The sequence below is a fragment of the Lolium rigidum genome, chromosome 7 (genome assembly GCF_022539505.1).
Source record: "Lolium rigidum isolate FL_2022 chromosome 7, APGP_CSIRO_Lrig_0.1, whole genome shotgun sequence".
In the NCBI taxonomy this organism is placed as follows: Eukaryota; Viridiplantae; Streptophyta; class Magnoliopsida; order Poales; family Poaceae; genus Lolium; species Lolium rigidum.
The window spans coordinates 242,739,504-242,754,492 of NC_061514.1; the positions used below are offsets into that span (position 1 = coordinate 242,739,504).

At 46.0% G+C, this 14,989-nt stretch overlaps 1 protein-coding gene and 1 long non-coding RNA gene across 2 annotated transcripts; both read left to right on the plus strand.

Moving 5' to 3' along the window:
- The first annotated feature begins 3,179 nt into the window (after positions 1-3,179).
- Positions 3,180-4,104, plus strand: LOC124678987. Its single transcript, XR_006994738.1, has 2 exons — positions 3,180-3,291; positions 3,934-4,104. It is a non-coding gene; the product is annotated as an uncharacterized LOC124678987 (long non-coding RNA).
- A 1,261-nt stretch (positions 4,105-5,365) lies between these two features.
- LOC124669594 lies at positions 5,366-9,185 on the plus strand. Its single transcript, XM_047206178.1, has 6 exons — positions 5,366-5,442; positions 5,557-5,608; positions 6,611-6,750; positions 6,831-6,945; positions 7,146-7,525; positions 9,038-9,185. The coding sequence occupies exons 1-5, from the start codon at positions 5,388-5,390 to the stop codon at positions 7,147-7,149; spliced, it is 366 nt and encodes a 121-aa protein (XP_047062134.1). The 5' UTR covers positions 5,366-5,387; the 3' UTR covers positions 7,150-7,525; positions 9,038-9,185.
- The last annotated feature ends 5,804 nt before the right edge of the window (positions 9,186-14,989 follow it).

Consider the following 14,989-nt stretch of genomic DNA (forward strand, 5'->3'; position numbering starts at 1 on the left):
CCCCCTCGTAGAGGAAGGTGAGCTGGCAGCCGGGCTCGAGGTGGAGGTCACGGGCGAACTTGTCCCACCCCGTGTGCAGGTACATCTTGCCCTCGCCCGTCGAACAGGACCTCCACGGGCTAGCGGCGAAGTTGCGGCTAGCCTCCGTAGGCTGCAAGTGCACCGGCTCGACGCCGTTGACGAACTCGGCGAACTTGTCCGGTAGCCGCTTGATGCCGAGTGGGTCGTCGTCGATGCGGAGGAGGAACTCGAAGCGGCGTTCGTCATGCGAAGACGAGGAGGATGCGGGTGACGGTGATCGTGGGGCCCTTGTCTGCTCCACCGCGGCGGCCCCTTCCCCGGCCCGGGGCGCCCAGACCGCGGCGGCCGCCCTTCCCCGTCCTCCGGCACCGGCCATCCTACATGTTTACATTTTTGAACCATATTACGATCCATTCAACTAACAAATATGAGTTACTCCATCACAAATACTAGGCATACATGTGGGTTCATACACATACATACACATACATACATAGAGTTCATACACATACATGTGAAATTTCATATGTAGATTTCTACACATCTATGGTTCAAACACATGCATACATGAGGCTACCATCTCCAACACAAACAATACAATATAGAGTGCACAAAAGAAAAAAAAACATGTCTAGGGTTCATGTCCAAATCTAGCCCGATCTATGAAATTAGTGGATGAATGGAGAAGATTTGAAGGAGATTACCTTGACAAATGGATGGGGAACGATCTCCACGGACGGATCCGACGATTTGGTGGTGGATTTGGTGGGGGAGGAGAGGAGGAGAGAGAGAACCGGGTTGGGGAGGAGGAGAGAAGAAGAGAAAGAAAGAAGAAGGAGTCGGGCCGGGCGCGCGCGGCGCCCAAACTTAAGTGAATGTGTGGCGCCCTTGCCAGGGGCGCCACACTTTCAAAGTGTGGCGCCGGCCAGAACGGCGCCACTCGTGCTGCCACGTCGGATCGGGGTCACCAGCTCAACGTCGACGGGCCACGTCGGATGGGTGTGTGGCGCCAGAGATAGAGGCGCCACATGGGCATGTGTGGCGCCCTTGAGAGGGGCGCCACACAAAAGGGTTAGATTCGTGAAATAGTTTCGCCAGAGGGTCAGTCTGTGCTTTTCTTTCAGTTTTGGGTTATTTTTGTGTAAATCGCCGCACGACGGACCGGACGCTGCATATTTTTATATAAACCGTTTTTTAACTTGGGGTGGCAGAGTGGGTAATATGTAGTTTGGTGGGAGGGCAAAACGGTCCCGAAAAAAGCGTTGACGAAACTTTTTGGCAAAAACTTTAGCTCCTTTATTATTAGGTATAGATTCTGTCGCTTGTTTCATTTGACAAAGGGAGAGATATGGCTAGACAGATGGTCTCGGTGCCTTTTCCCCATCGGCAAATCTAATAACTGCCTGGGCACGCTCCTGTCTTACAGAGTGCTCCCTCGCTTCCTCCGTCCGATCAGGATCCTTCGGTCATATATTTCCACATGTAGCGCCGTGTCCGGATGATAGTCAACGACCAACCCGACCAAAATTCCCCATTTTCCCTACCTCACCTCCTTCCCGCAAGCTCCCTCCTCCATCTCACCTCCTTCGATTCTACCTCGTCGGCGGCAAATAGTCCGGTGGAAAGACAAATCGAGTGAGGTGGCGGTGGTTTGCGTTCGTCGTCCGACGCCTGGGCAGCCACAACGCCATCAGATGGACGAGCTCGGGGCAGCGGTCAGAGGATCTAGTTCTAGGAGATTCGACGGCCAAGAGGGGTTACCCGGCGGCGAGGAGGGCTAGCGTGGAAGGTCTTCGTCGGCGGGCAACTGGTGGCCGCGGAAGGACGCGCTGGCGCTGCTCAAGATCCAGCCCAAGGTGGACGCCGCGATCCGAGAGGCCGCGCTCGCCTTGTTGTCCGTGGCGTTTGCCGCCGCGAGCACCAGCTCCTCATCGGAGGAAGGGTAGTGTCGGTACACTGCGGCCGCCGCCCGGCACGTCAATCGGTATGGAAACACGCCGTACGCGCTTGATACGGTACAGTCAGGTGCGCCACCACCGAACGAGCACTTCGCGGGTCCGGTGATGGGCTAGCGATGGCTCACTCGGGGGAAATCTCCAGGTAATTTAAAGCTCTTCAAAGTAGCCACCATGTAAATTCAGCTTGTACAGTTCTTCAGTCTACCACTCTAGACCGACGTCTCCATCAATACATGTCTCAGTTGCATGGAATTTCTCATATTATATAATAGTAACTTTGCCCCAAGTCTGGATGTACTTTCTATGCTTTTTTCACATCTAAATGATGAAAAGATTAAGGTGTATTTCTCTTGATTTTGAATGTAACTAATTAAATTATGAAGCTGTAGTGGCCGATCGGGATGTAGTTTATCAATTCTAGGATGTATAAATTACCAGAATTAGTTGCAAAATTCTGTATATAGGGTGTATTTTTTTACACACGAAATTTTGATCATTTTTATTCAGAGGCGGTACTGAATAACCGTGAGTTGTAAATTTAGGACAATAAATATATCCTTTTTCAAATGGTTACAGTGTTATTCTACACATTGGATGTACTTTTATTATCTTACCATAAGCTTTTACAATGGGTTTTTGCAATTGCTTCATTGATGTAACAAACCCATAAATCACTAGTATTAGATGTACCTTTTGCAAATAATTACTATGTACAACTTCTGCTACTGTATATGCATTTACATATTTACTCGTACAATAGGTAGTTTGTAGGTTCTCTTTCTCACAGGATGTAAAAATTGCATATAAATACATGCAATGTGTTAGACTTAGAGAATACTAGTTTTGTGGGTTCTATTTTTCTTATTACGGGATGTAAAAATTGCCCCTAAAATACATGCTACTCTCTTAGAGATTACTAGTTGCATTTTTCCACTGTATGTATTTATTGCACCTAAATCACATGCCTTTTTGTTATCAATACTATCTAGGACATATTTTTCTCCTATATGCAAAGTGCAACATATCCCAATGGTATACATTTGAATCTGAATGCATGTATTTTCTGGAGACTAGCTAGCTCATGCCGCACTCTATTATCATTATTATTTTTGAAGCTTCCAATTCCATCCTCTGTGAAAGGTTATAGTATTTTCTTGCCTTTCTCTGTTGTTTCTTCTAGCCGGTGAGAAATTCCGTGGGCTGTGCTGTGTTGCAGGGTCACCTTCTCGAGGATTTTCAAGACGAAATCGACGGAGGCTTCTCTGGCGTACCATACAACATGACTGCTGCTCAGCTGCCTCTTACCAACATGGTAACTAACCCGCTCCAAACACTTGATTCACGGTCTTGCACTCTATTACATCCTTGGTTTCCTTTATGCTTCAAACTATCTTTTTTGTGGGCTACTGATGCAAGGACGACACTAGTTCTAAGTACCAGTGAGTTATTACTGCAGATTGCAAGCTTCTTTAGTGAGGAAACCTGATGGTCATATGACTAGACAGTAACTAGCGTTGTATTTTTGAGAATTTTGTCCGCAATCATCGGCAGCTCAGCATGCTTGTTGCCTGATGCAGAGCACACATGCAGATGGGTCCGAAAATGTGGATTGAACCGGTAGCTGGGAACTATTTTGGATGTGTTTGGGTGGATTATTTTTGTAGTCTGGTTTGGCCTAGTATGCAGCTTTTAGTTTGGTTTGGATTAGTTGGTACACATGTGTTCATACAATTTAGGTTGGATTTGGTCTGGTTTTGAAAGCATTCCCAGCTGTACAGTAAGGGATCATCTGATTTTTTGCTTCGACAGTAAGTAAACATGTGCATATGGATGTATTATTATGTCCTAATAGAATGTATTTTATATTCCTTGAAGTTTTGGTCAGATTAAACAGTAGGTTTCTTTCTTGAAGTTTTTATCCAACATGATGTATTTTCATGATTATATTGTGCAGGATGTATTATTATATCTCAGGAAGTACTTTTGCATCGCTCGAAGTTTTGCTTCACATTAGACAGTATGGTTCTTTCCGGAACTTATTTTATTGAACATGATGTATTTTCTCATTAAAAATTGCATATGTGATGTATTATTCTAGTCAAAGAATGAACTATTTTTATTCCCACAAGTTTTGGGTCAGATTAGATAGTTTATTCTTGATTCAACCTGATGTATTTTTTTATTCTGATACATGTTATTCTTCCATCCCTTGATTAATTTTTTTTAAACCACATCACTCTTTTCTATGGTATATGTAGTTTGCAAATGATGAATTGTATATGTAGTTTTCGATCTAAACTGCATTGTCGCACAACTATAAATGTAGTTGTTAATAATCTGGAATGTATTTTTTCAACACAAGATTAACCCGCATATGTAATAACGCTGGCATATTTACATGTAGGTGACAGCAGGGAGAGGCCTGGGTAAAGGGTACTTCTTGTCGATTACTTGGGGCCAAATTTTCATCTACGGGTTACAAAGCAAGCAATGTGTTTTGTTGCATTAAAAGGACGATGGTGCAGTTGTATATATATGATGTTCTTTTTTGGGTTTTGCCAACCGCATGTGTGAATGCATTCTTTACAAGATTTATATTGTTCTTTCTGCCATGTACTAGCAACGCGCGTCAGAGAAGGCCTGAGAAAGTACCGGGGTTAGGGATTTTACTCCAAATCGTGGGAAAGCGTGGGGAGTCGCACGCTGGGTCAAGGAGAAAACGTGGGGGACCAAACTTTCCTTTTTTAGTAATATGTGGGGCAGACAAACCTGTTTCTTTCTATTTTTGGGAGGGGCACTGTGGAAGACTATATGGTGCCTGGGCACTGTGTAGCAACGTCCTTTCCCCATAAACAAATCTCCATCTCCACTACTATTAAAAGGGAGAGAGGGTGGTGATCCAAATGATCTTCACCGCTAATCAATATATCAACGGTGCGTCTTAATTTGTCCGTCAGTCCGCTCCGCCATCGTGCGTCCCTCAGTAACCGTCACGCCCAGCCCCGCGCTCCCCCATCTCCTTCACAGAACGTGCCCCAACCGCCGCTGCCCCTCGCTTCACCCCTACCGCCGCCGCGCTCGCGCACCTCCCCGCCCGACGCCTGCCACGCCACGGCCGTCTCCACGGACTTCCGCGACGCAGCGGGCTCCGCTAGGCATGCTTCCTGCGCCGCGAAATCCCACCTCTCGCCGAGGATGAGCTTCCCACAGCACCGCCGCCTCCCTCCAAGACGGTCCTCTTCGTCCGACTCTCCGACAGCCCCGTCCTTCTCTCAGGAAAGCTTGGTACATATGTTCCAATCCCCAACCCGTGCAACATGTTCGGTTCCTCGCTGATCGTTCGCGGGGCGATTTCCGGCCAGGAAATCACGTAGCCAGAAGGAACGATGGACTGTGGCGCCGCTGCTTATGCAGCGCTCCCTATTCAGTTTCTTCTCCCATAAATCCTGCTCCAGCTCCACAGGCAAGTAACAATATATTTTAGAATTGACGATCCAATATATATGTTCTGCCCACCAATATATCTGCCTGATCCGTCAGCCTATTCAAGATAATCGATGTTGTATATCTATTTCAGAATTGACGATTATGCGTTCTAGCTGGGTGGTCTGCAACTCTGCATCAAATTGGTACCCTGCAGTAAGCTTATTTTAAACGGTTTTGCTATGTCTCAGTCAACTGAGATTTTGTTAGGTCTAAGTCACTTATAAAAAAGTACTTAAGTTGCACTTTTCTGTTAAAAAAGTGTAATTGCACTTTTCTGCCAGAAATGTGCAACTGGACTGAGTTGCACTTTTCTTTGAACTGCAGTTGCACTTTTCACGAGTTGATCTGAAAATCTCGAGTCAAGCTGAGACATAGACACACCCTATTTGAAGAAAGCGCCGATGAAACCATCCGGGCCCGGCGCTTTGACAGAGGGCAGAGAGAAAACGGCATCTTTGATCTCCTCAACGCTGAATGGTTCATCAAGGTCCGAGATGTCGTGGGACGGATACTGCAGACCCTCCCAATCGAGGCTAACCTGCCTAGCCGCCTTAGTGCCCAGGATGCTTTTGAAGTGAGCAAGAAGCACCTCTTCCTTGTCCTCCTTGGTGATAGCGGCTCCCGAAGCGGTGTTGAGAGTCCGGATGTGGACCTTGCGGCGACGGCCGTTAGCTGCGGGTGGAAGAGCTTCGAATTCACGTCTCCCAGCCGGATCCAAGTGAGCCTCGATCTTTGCCTCAACTTCATCTTCTGGATGGCCAGCAGCCCCAAGAAGCCGGATGCCGCCTCCGTCTCGGACTATAGACCGATCAGCCTCATCCACAGTCTTTCCAAGATTTTCTCCAAGCTTCTTGCAAACAGACTCGCGCCGGTCCTGCCGAACATCGTCTCTAAGTGCCAGAGCGCATTCGTGAAGAAGAGAAGCATCCATGACAACTTCTTGCACGTCCGTAACCTCATCAAAGAGCTTCACGCATCTAAGACCCCGTCCCTGTTCTTAAAGCTGGACATCTCCAAGGCCTTCGACTCCGTTGGTTGGGCTTACCTCCTGGAGGTGATGAGAGCTTTGGGGTTTGGCCAGATTTGGAGAGATTGGATATGCCTATCGCTCGCCTCTGCTACCTCGAGAATCCTTCTCAACGGGAGGTTTCTGAAATCGGGATGGGGAGCAGGGAGATGTGTTGGGATATAGAGGTGGCGCCCGAGAATTCTCCGGGAGGTGCGGCGGAAACCGGAAGAGGAGGGGATGTGCACGGCAACTCGAAAAGATCTTCATTTCCCCTCGGTAATTTGGTATTATTTCGTTTGTGCTTTGCAATCGATGAAGAATATCCAATTCCTGAACTATGACATTGTGTACTGCAGGTGGTTGCCAATCAGCAGGCGCGAATAGAAATACAAATTTCACCTCCATCACTATCCACATCTGCCTATCTCCTTTGTTGCCTCAGGTGCTCCCTCTCCTAAGAAACTCACCAAGGTCTGGTTCTCCATTCTGATTATTGCCTGCATGTCTCCTTTAATGTCTACGCCTGATATCTCTTCGTCACTTCTTTGATACTGCATTCTAGGTGTTTGTGTCAATAGCTCAAGGAACGTATTGTAATTAAGACTAGACATTAATATGGCTCATCTCAACAACTGGAGTATGTATTTAATTGTTTTTTTTTGGTATTGCAGCTAAATTCTGGGTCTCTAATCTGCTTGCATTGTGAAGATGAACAAGTGTTTGAATGTTTTTGGCATTAACAAATTTCAGAACAACAAACTGATGAACTGGTACACTGTGGTAATATCTACATTTTGCTACCCCTTGTACACTGCACGCCATGGATGCATGTATTCTTTCAGTGTGAGCTTGTAGGTATATGACATGTTGTTGCTATAAATATGTCTTGCGCCTTAATTCTTGCAGATTGAATAGTAGAAGGTAGTCAAAGGCAAGAATTGTGCAACCGACTCTTATGCATAAAAATGTTAGCATTATAACTGGCTTCCATTGCAACCTTGATCAACATGAAGTTCTTCCTTTACAACGTGTTGATAGCAGGAGCCAATTGGTATGACCTGAGCCTCATCCCTTTTTTTTCCAATACAAACATAAAGAAAGTGTTGTGATTGAACAAGAGTTCTGCATTAGGTGCGCTACTGGAAAAGTCTCCTTCTATAATTTACTTGCATATCCTATTTGGAAACATCACTCTGGCACTGGTCAATGTTTTCTTAACAAGTTCCTATGGTATCCATAAACCATATTTGGAAATTAATTATGCATAGATGTGTATTATGCATTTTTTAGCCATATAGATGGTTAGTCACATCATTCCAGGATTCTAGGTTTTTAATATTCGATTCAGTGTAGTGAGGAATATATTCAGGGCTTTATTGTGCCTTCTTTGAATGTTTGAGTACTTCATTATCTTGATAATGGGGCTTGTCAAGCTGGTAGTGAATTTGATAAGGTTGGAATGATTTCTCTCCTCAATCTTTCTCTGTGTTCAATGTCTGAGACCGAATATTCTGTATCCTATTCAATACGGATCTTTTTTGTTATATTTCAATTCATTTTCAGGAATGATGGTGATAGCTATATTTGTCAATTTGAACATCTTATCCGATGCAATTTGTACCTGGTTTCTTAATATGTCACTTTGAAGCAGAGCAATGTTCTATTGCAGTTGGTAGGCACAAATTTGGGTCTAGAAGGTGTTTTGACCATAGCAAATTAGTCAATGTTCATCCTAATATGCTAAGCTGGTGTATATCTTCCTGATAATCACCAATTGACCATCATGCATCATGTTTTTACTGACAAACAAAACTTCGATAATTAGTACTGTCCTTCTACCATTGTAAGCACAACTGTCCAGTTAGGCCGTAGAATCACAATATCGTGTATAAGCATGTGCATTCTCAACCTCGATGGATTGTTAGAATTTCCCAAAAACAATTTTGTATGTTTCATCTAAATAACTGTGTTTTTTTATGTTTCATCTAGGTTGCATTTTACCCATCCTTTTGGTTTACTTACTCCCATAGGCAATTATATTATCCTATTTTAAAAGATTCTGCAGTTATATTTACCATGCAAAGCTTTATTTTCTAAGCATTGTGAACAAACAGTTATCAAGTAATGATCCAGAAGTAAACCATTGTCCTATTTATTGCAATACATGTTGGAGTGTGCACTTTAGCTGCATAGAGAATTAACTGAAGCCTCAAATACACGACAGCAATCTATGATTAAGACAATATAATGGTACATCTTCTACCACTTAAACAACACAAGTGCTTCCTACCTTCGCTTTCTTTTGAGCATCAACGAGCGCAGGGGCTATGTGCACTGTGGTAGTGCAGGTTTGTCGAACCATTATTTTGCAAGTATATACTCCCTCCATCCCAGGAAACATGTCAAAAGTTTGTTAAAATTTAGATGTTTCTAGACACTAAATAGATACATCCAAAATTTGGCAAACCTTTGACATGTTTGGTAGGACGGAAGGAGTACTTAGTTTGTAATGGACAAAAATTATCAAGCTTTAGAGAGAGTGATTATATTCTTTCATGTGCAGATTGCAAGACCAACAGGATTCTTATTTGGATGGAAGGGTCATTTTGGTGACATTGTATGGTTATGTATCACAATCAAGGGGATTTGTAAACATGTTTCGTTCATATGAAATTTCGAGGTCTTGAAATTGATTAGTGATCTTTTTTGGATGATGCTCGCTGACTTATTTTTTTGTAAATTTGAAGTTAATTCATCATACTACATCAGTAAGAAGTATATATGGTTTCATCAGTGGTGTTTTCTATTTGTGTACCACACAATTGTCATGCTTCTGGTTGAGGATGGCTGTCAATGCCATGTAAAACCCATTTCATTGTGTGTGATTTACTTTTGTAGCGGTTTAGAATGTTTTTATTGCTATCTTTTAAAACAAATGAAGAACATTTAAAAAACAAATTGGAGACGATACTAGAGTACATCTAAGTTCAAAATATAGGAGGAATGACTTATTTCAGGTATAAATTTGCATTAGTGAAGACGTGCGAGCACGTGCAAGCTTACTAGTACAACCTAAGTGGCAAAGAGATATACCCCTTTGATTTTAAAATGTGATAAAGATCAGGAACCCCCTAGATCGGGGTTTCAATTTTGGTTTCGGAAACATTTTAGCCACTACCAAAATAAGTGAAATTCAGTGAGTTTTGAGTTTTTTTGGGCGAAAGCACCGAAATTCGTTGAATTTGACGAAATCTCACTGAATGTGATTTCCACACCTGCACGTGGTTCTTTTCCTGTCAGTCGAGTTATAAACCTCTCACGAAGTCAATTTGTTTGGTTGGTTGATTCTTTGGCTTTTGGCTTATTTTCAGTAGAAAGCTAACTTTTTTTCGAAATGGGGGATATATCACCCAGCTTTTGCATCCAAAGGATGCGCACGGCTTTTTTTATTAGATTATTCACAAAATCTTACAAGAACAATACAAAAGATCAACCTCGAAGCCACCACACTAAACCTACAGTGGGATGAATGGGGTGACAATATACCAACTCACATCATCCAAAAAACCAAATGCCTTTCCAAACCGCCCAATAACAGGTGAGAAGCACATACAATCGATCAGACTCTCAGCGCACGCCAACGCACACGCCACAGAAGTTGCTACCGCCGTCTTCCTTGACTCCATCTTCAAGAGAGATCCTCGCATTAACCTTGCAAGACCTGCGTCGATGCCACCAGGACGCCAGACGGCTCCACCATCCTGCACGCATACATCATCCCGCATCCGTCGTCGATACCCTGCAGCACCATACCACCGAGACTCAACGCCAACAATGTCGTAGATGAATATCACTCCACCAACATCCGCCAACATCCAGCAGCTGCTCCAAAAACGATGCCCCAAGAGGTAGAACGACGCAGGTAGCGCCGCCATCGTTCGATCCAGGAGACCCAGATCTAGGGTTTCCCCCGGAGCAGCACGAGTGAGTAGATGCAGGTTGCAACGGCGATGCCTTCAAGAAGGTAACGACGCGTAACGTCACCATCGCCCGCCACGACCGTGGTCGGAGCACGATTTTCACCGGCAGCCGCACATCTCGAACTCGCCGAGTGGAGTGACGAGACAAGCAAAGACGATGTCTTCGACAAGGTAACGACGCCAAGCGACGCTGCCATCATCCGCCAAGCCCGAGAGTGAAGCACGGTTTTCACTGGCTGCCCCGTCACCCGAAACTCGTCGTCGACTAGATCTTCACCCCCGGAGATCTGTGTGGGATCCCAAGATCCCCCACCCCAGATCCCAACGAGGCCGTCCACCTCCGGGGAGGAGGTCGCCGCCGCCATGCCCGGGGCCGCCGCCCCGGCTTCCATGTGATGCGGACGTAGCATCCCGTCACGCGGAGGAGAAGGCGTAGCAGCCGTCCGCCTCCAGGCCCCAAGGCCAAGATCCGGCCACGCCACCAGCGCCACCGCCTCGCCTTCCGACCGCCAACGCCGCGCACCACCACCACCAGAAGGATCAAGAGTTCCGCCCCCACCCCCCATGATCGCGCCCATCTGCAACCCCCGCCGCCGCCATGCCGCGCGGGCTTTGCCCGGCGACACCTCCGGTGGCGGCGGCAAGGGGAGGGAGGGGCTGGAGGAGGCTAGAGGGCCGGGCCGGAGGGACTCCCCGGAGTGGCACGGCGCCGCCACCCGGGGGAGGGTTAGATCGGGGGAGAGATCGGGGGAGAGGTCGGGGGAGCCCCAGTAGAAAGCCAACTAAAAGCCCAAACTAATGCCACCTTAGTTTCTGCATGTTTTTCTCCAATACCCAGCAAATGTACTTCGTTTTTGTGTTTTGATCTATGTTCTTCAACGAAGTAGTCTCTACGGCGTTCATATGGAAGCAAATGGCAGCTCTTATGTCTATTAGTCTAAAAACGGTATCCTAGACTTCCTAGTCACGCTGCTAGCTGTTAAAAAATAATGAGAAATGTATGGTACATTTTTAAGGGGATATATTAATATTAGAATATACCAATTGCACCTAGTCTCTGCAACAACGCAATAGACTAATGATAGTACGGATACACACACCAAAATAGAGAAAGAGAAAACTAAAAAATAAAAATCCCGCTACAGTATTCCAGCACCTAGCAACAGCAATGCTACCACCACCAAGACAACACCTGAATTTCAGACTCTCCAAGAGCGACGCCTCTAAGATGGGAACAGTGCACCAGCGCCGTCATGGCCCGATCAAAGATTTTAGGTTTTCACCATGAAGATAGTCCTCAATATCAAAACAATGCCTTCAACAAAGTTATTGTCAGGCACAACCAATTAAACTCAGACCATGAAATTTTCACCCTGAAAGGTAGGACGCTGAACTTCACCTTGTTGCTGCCCCACTTACATATCACTGTTGCGAAGCCCGGAACACCAAGCAAGTCTCTCAACAGCGTAGAGAATTGAACCTTCCTTAGATAGTCCTCCAATCCAGTCTTCATGATATTCTCTTCTTCTGACTTCATCATGGATCAAAGTCACTTGATGACAACACAGAACAGAGCTTCGCGCCGCTCCCTCCGAAATCAAACGGTCGGAATAAAATCATGGGTGCGCACGATCGAATACCACCTGATCCAGCAAACTCCAGACATAAGGTACATTCGCTGGCGGAGCCTTCCGAAACTCATCATTTCGGCCAGATCAAGACGAACATGCCTCAGGAGGTCTTCATCTTCACACAAGAGAGACCCATAGGACCGCCACATTTATTCAGGTCGGGCCCCAACGCCGCCGACCATCCCAGGCCGGCCGAGACAGAGCAGCGACACTAAGCAAATGGGCAACGCCTTGCAGCCGGCCGACCCTCCACCGGCGAAAACCAGGATGTCCATGCGTTAACATGGCACCAACCCGCCGTGACCACAGTCATGGCTCGGCCATCGCCGGCTACCATGCCTTCCGCCACGCCGCCGGGACTCGATGACGAATTGTTAGACCCACCACACCATCCTCTGGCCGACCATCTCCGGCTAAGAAGAGGACCGCTTCCGTCATCATACCCAGGGCTGCTGCCCTAGGCGTCCTCGAGCCGCGGGAGAAGACCAGGAGCACCACCTCGCGCCGTCGCGAGACGGGGAGATGCAGCAGGATTTGCGGCACAGATCGAAGACCTGGTCACCGCCTACTGGCCATCGCCGCCAGCCACCCCCGGCGTGCCGTTGCTCGAGAAGTGGATCGGCCCGGACGAGATCTGCATCGCAGATCGGGTGGCCACCATCCCCAACCTCCGCCGCGAGCGTCGAGGAAGGTCCTGGCCGCCACCGCCCCACGCAGCAGGAGGAGGACCGCCGCCACCGCCACGCCACGCGGGCTTTGCCCGGCGGCGCTACCGGCGGCGGTTGGGTTCGTGCGGGACTGGGTTCTTGTTTTACTGTGCACGCGACTGCCAAAAGAAAATCATGTGGTCACCTGAACTTCATTATTACTGTTCTATATATATTGGCCAAATGTAGGATACATGGCTAAGTCAGATAGTGAGACCGTTGAGCAAGAGGCCAAGAGGTCGTCGACAAGCGTGGTAGTGATGTCGATGCGCGTTCACCACGCTCAAGTCTCAGCTCACTCTCTTTCTCCCTCTGAATTGGGTTCTAAACAAAAGTCTCTGCCTGAAAGAGATCGGCTGGCGGCGGTCGAACTGAATCTGAGAACAGGAGGACGAAAGGTCCAACTGGGGCGGATCGACGAGATCGCTTGGGAACTCCCTAGCTCCTGGACCAGCATGCGGATGCAGCTCATGCCATGGCCACCGGACGACATCGTCCGGACGCCCGTTGATAAGACGTGCAGGGTGATCACTTCTTTTTCTTTTCTTTTTTAACAGTTGCAGTTCATGTGTCCTATTCCTACATGGTACAGTGATTGAGTTCATCGGCTCCTAGTTTTTTTAAAAAAATCATGTTCTCCATCTGCATCATATGAGCTCTTTCACACACACAGCCTGGGAGATGAAAGGAGATTAGGAAACCAAAGAATTCAGATCAACTCCATAATCGTAGCGGCCTAGACTATAGCCACATTGAGATTAAAAACACAGAAGACATGTTGTTACAGCACTGCATCTTACAGCAAGTAAGTAGCATATTCCTTGAAGTACAAAAAAACAAAGCCATGACTGACCGAGCTTGGATACTGGAAGCAAACAAGGCATACATCACAGTCTCACAGATAGCGCCTCGATCAAACATACCAAACATTTCACCAATATCAACAGTTGAAGAGATCGACCAGCCTACCAGACTTCATATTTTCCTAATGATATGAACCCTCAAGATGTACTGCTTATTCTTCTTCTTCAGTAGCTCGAAGAGGCAGAAATCTCCCAGATTCAAACTGTTGTCACGTGCAAATTCTTTCCACCCTTTCGTAAACCTTCTACGTTTACGGGAGGTGACGCTGCACTGCACTTCCCAATTCTTGGCATGCCGTTCAAGGATCAGTGTTCCGTTGTTAAACGGAAGGTATGTATCGGCATATTTCCGAGATAAGTGCTAAATACATAGGAAAAGGTGATCTTTAATATCAATTCAAATAAAACAACATAATGTCTAGTTCGAAACACTTAATGTTCTAGACAAATAGTGGGTTCAGTTTCTGGACAAAAAAGAATGCAGATAAGATAAATGTAGTTAATTATGGTATGCATGACAAGAATAGAAACAATGATTTTTACCTAGCACGCATGCTAAAAGAGTAGAATGCATATTCAGTATCAGTGTTTTTGGCTCACCAGAGTAGAAGGTTCTGCATAAAGACTGCTCGTGCTCATGATACATCCGTAGATGGGGGTTTTGGATTGAATAGCTTGGACCCTTTTATCCAGTTTCTTCGTCTGCACATCCGTAAGAAAGATACCACGTGGGAGGATGTACAGCGGGACAGAATCAGAATGTGCTTCCAGGTCATCTTCTGATGATGAAGAATAACCAACAGGCAAGACAAATGAATCAAAACATATAATGCAAAGAAGTCCTAATTTGCATAGTTTGTCTTCGCAGTATAATTTATAAACCTGATGCCTCGGGTGGAGACCTTGATGAACTGATATTCACATTATCGTTCCCCTGGTTTGGCCTTTCACTTTGTGGTGAATTTATAGGAATATCATCAAAACTGCTTGAGATCTCAATTAGTTCTTGACCAGTATTATTGATGACAAGATGCGATTGTACTTTCTCACAGCCACTCGGATCGAAGATTAGAACCTTCAGTTGAGATATCCCATTGTACTTGAATAACAGGAGGTCCCCCACTTTCAAGTCATGAGCACTAGCAAATGAACCCCATCCAGATTGGAGGACTAGTTCGTCGTAATTATTTGTAATTTTGGCATCTAAAGTGCAACCATTGCGTGATTCCAGCTTAATGGTTCTTGCAGATTTACCCCTAAAATGTTTGACAAAGGCATCTGGTATGGTCTGCAGCAACAAGATAAAACAAAGAACAGCCCTCATTTTTTCCGAA